At 69.8% G+C, this 1,953-nt stretch overlaps 1 protein-coding gene across 1 annotated transcript in view; it reads right to left on the bottom strand.

Annotated features, from left to right (window-relative positions):
* The window catches only part of LOC103276530 (aldehyde dehydrogenase family 3 member B1-like), a 4,673-nt gene that overhangs the window by 1,845 nt on the left and 875 nt on the right, over positions 1-1,953 (bottom strand). The window contains exons 2-3 of the mRNA XM_008073945.1: positions 1,394-1,780; positions 598-764 (exon numbers count right to left, since the gene is read on the bottom strand). Of these exons, the coding sequence (XP_008072136.1) occupies positions 598-764; positions 1,394-1,780 (554 nt within the window). The remainder of the gene's footprint in view (positions 1-597; positions 765-1,393; positions 1,781-1,953) is intronic.

Raw genomic sequence — 1,953 nt, 5'->3', positions numbered from 1 at the left:
AGCCAGGCGTGGTAGCGCGCGCCTGTAGTTCCGGCTACTGGGAAGGCTGAGGTGGAAGGATCGCTGGAACCCAGCAGGTCGAGGCTGCAGCGGCCGTGCCCCTGCCCCTGCACTCCAGCCTGGGCCACAGAGTGAGACTCCGACTCAAAAAACAAACAAACAAACAGTTCCGACATGTCTTTCTGTGTCTGAGTCTGGGGACGCCGCCCATGTGCCCTTGGGGCTCCCGGGCTGTCCCCACAGTTTGGCAGGGGTGGAGGACCAGGGCTGCCCCTGAGGCCTGCATGTCCAGGTCATTTCCCCACAAGGTCACCCCTGCATGCTGCCCGGGCCTTCAGAGCCGGGTGCAAGGAGGCATCTCCAGGGCCCACACGTGTCAGGAAGAACGAGGGTAGGGGCGAATCAGGGGAAACGCTGGGCCCTGGAGAAGACCCCAGGAGCCAACCACGGCTGCTCCCAGGGTCGGGGGCAGAAGCAGAGCTGGGAAGGCTGCTGCTGACATCCCGTGACTGCCTCAAGGGGCCACCTGCCCTCTGCTGCCACCATGCCCACTGCCCACGGCACATCCTGCAGGCTCCACCCCCCGCCCGGCCCCACCTGGCTGCTGTTGGAGAAGGCATACAGGGCCAGGGGCTTCTCCCGCCGCGTGATGAAGTCCACGGCCTCGTCCAGGCTCTGCACGGTCATGATGGGCAGGATGGGCCCGAAGATCTCCTCCTGCATCACGGGCTCCGTCTCCTCCACGTCCACCAGCACCGTGGGGGCTGCGGGCACGGCGGACAGCTGCCCAGGGGCCAGCTCAGCCCCCCAGGGCCTTGGCCGGGACGTCCCGGGTGGGGGCCGGGCAGGGTCAAGGGCCCGGGGTGTTCTTGGGAGCAAAGTCCCGCAGCCCCGAGAAGGGACTCGAAGGCCTTCCCAGGCTGCCCGGGGCCTGCGGGGCCCAGAGAGTGCCCACCCTTGGTCTCACGGCTGGGGGTCGGGGTTCAGAGCCACAGAGTCCAAGGGACAGTGTCCCAGGGTGTCGGTACCGTGGCATCCTGTGTGCCGCCCAGGATGGGGCCGTGGGAGTTAGAACCCGGGGAACGAGGTGCAGAGGATCTGGGGTCCCACCTCGTGGACCCCCGATGGCGGGCGGGTGTTGACAGTCCTAGCGCCGGGGCCCTGGAGCCCTGGGGACTGAGCTTGGCAAATCCAGAGCTGGGGGACCAGCGTCACAGGCTGAGAAGCACAGCCACGGGTGTGTGGGCAGACGGAATCTCGGCACCAGGTTCCGCGGCCCCAGGCTGGGGCCCAACACGGGGCCGGATTGCAGGTGGGGCCCCAACCCGCTGCCCCGCTGCTGCCCCTCCAGACGCGAAGGGTCTCGCCGGCCGCGGCAGGGGCCGGGACTCACCGATGTAGCGCTGGCTCTCGTCGCTCTGTCCCCCGATGGCCACGCGGCCGCAGCCCAGCAGAGCCCGGAGCCGCTGGAAGTGCTTCTGGCTGACGATGCGGCCCAGGTCGGGCGAGCCCCGGGGGTCGTCGCCGTAGAAGCGGGCGATGGCGTCCCGCAGGGCGGGCAGCAGCCGCTCCCGGGTCTCGGGGCTGCACAGGACGTAGTCGGGGGCCACGCAGGTCTGGCCGGCGTTGAAGTAGCGGAACCAGGCCACGCGGTTGGCCACGGTCTGGGGGTCGCAGTCGTCGTCCACGTAGCAGGGGTTCTTGCCCCCCAGCTCCAGGGTGACGGGCGTCAGGTGCTTGGTGGCGGCGGTCATGACGATCTTGCCCACCCGAGGGCTCCCTGGGCGGGGAAGGACACGGGGCCGTCACCTCGGCCGGCGGACGGCCCAGACCCGAGGCGCGCCCTCCCGGCTGGGGACCCCATCCTCAGCGCGCCCCGACCGAGGGCCTGGGCGCCGACGACCCTTCATGGCGTGTCCTGCCGACCTCGTCCTCCCCGGTCAGTCCCGCCTC

This window comes from Carlito syrichta, unplaced genomic scaffold, assembly GCF_000164805.1.
Source record: "Carlito syrichta isolate Samal-C Ts95f unplaced genomic scaffold, Tarsius_syrichta-2.0.1 Scaffold316216, whole genome shotgun sequence".
NCBI lineage: Eukaryota > Metazoa > Chordata > Mammalia > Primates > Tarsiidae > Carlito > Carlito syrichta.
The sequence above is the reverse complement of the archived record's forward strand: the minus strand, read 5'-3'. Positions and strand labels throughout refer to the sequence as shown.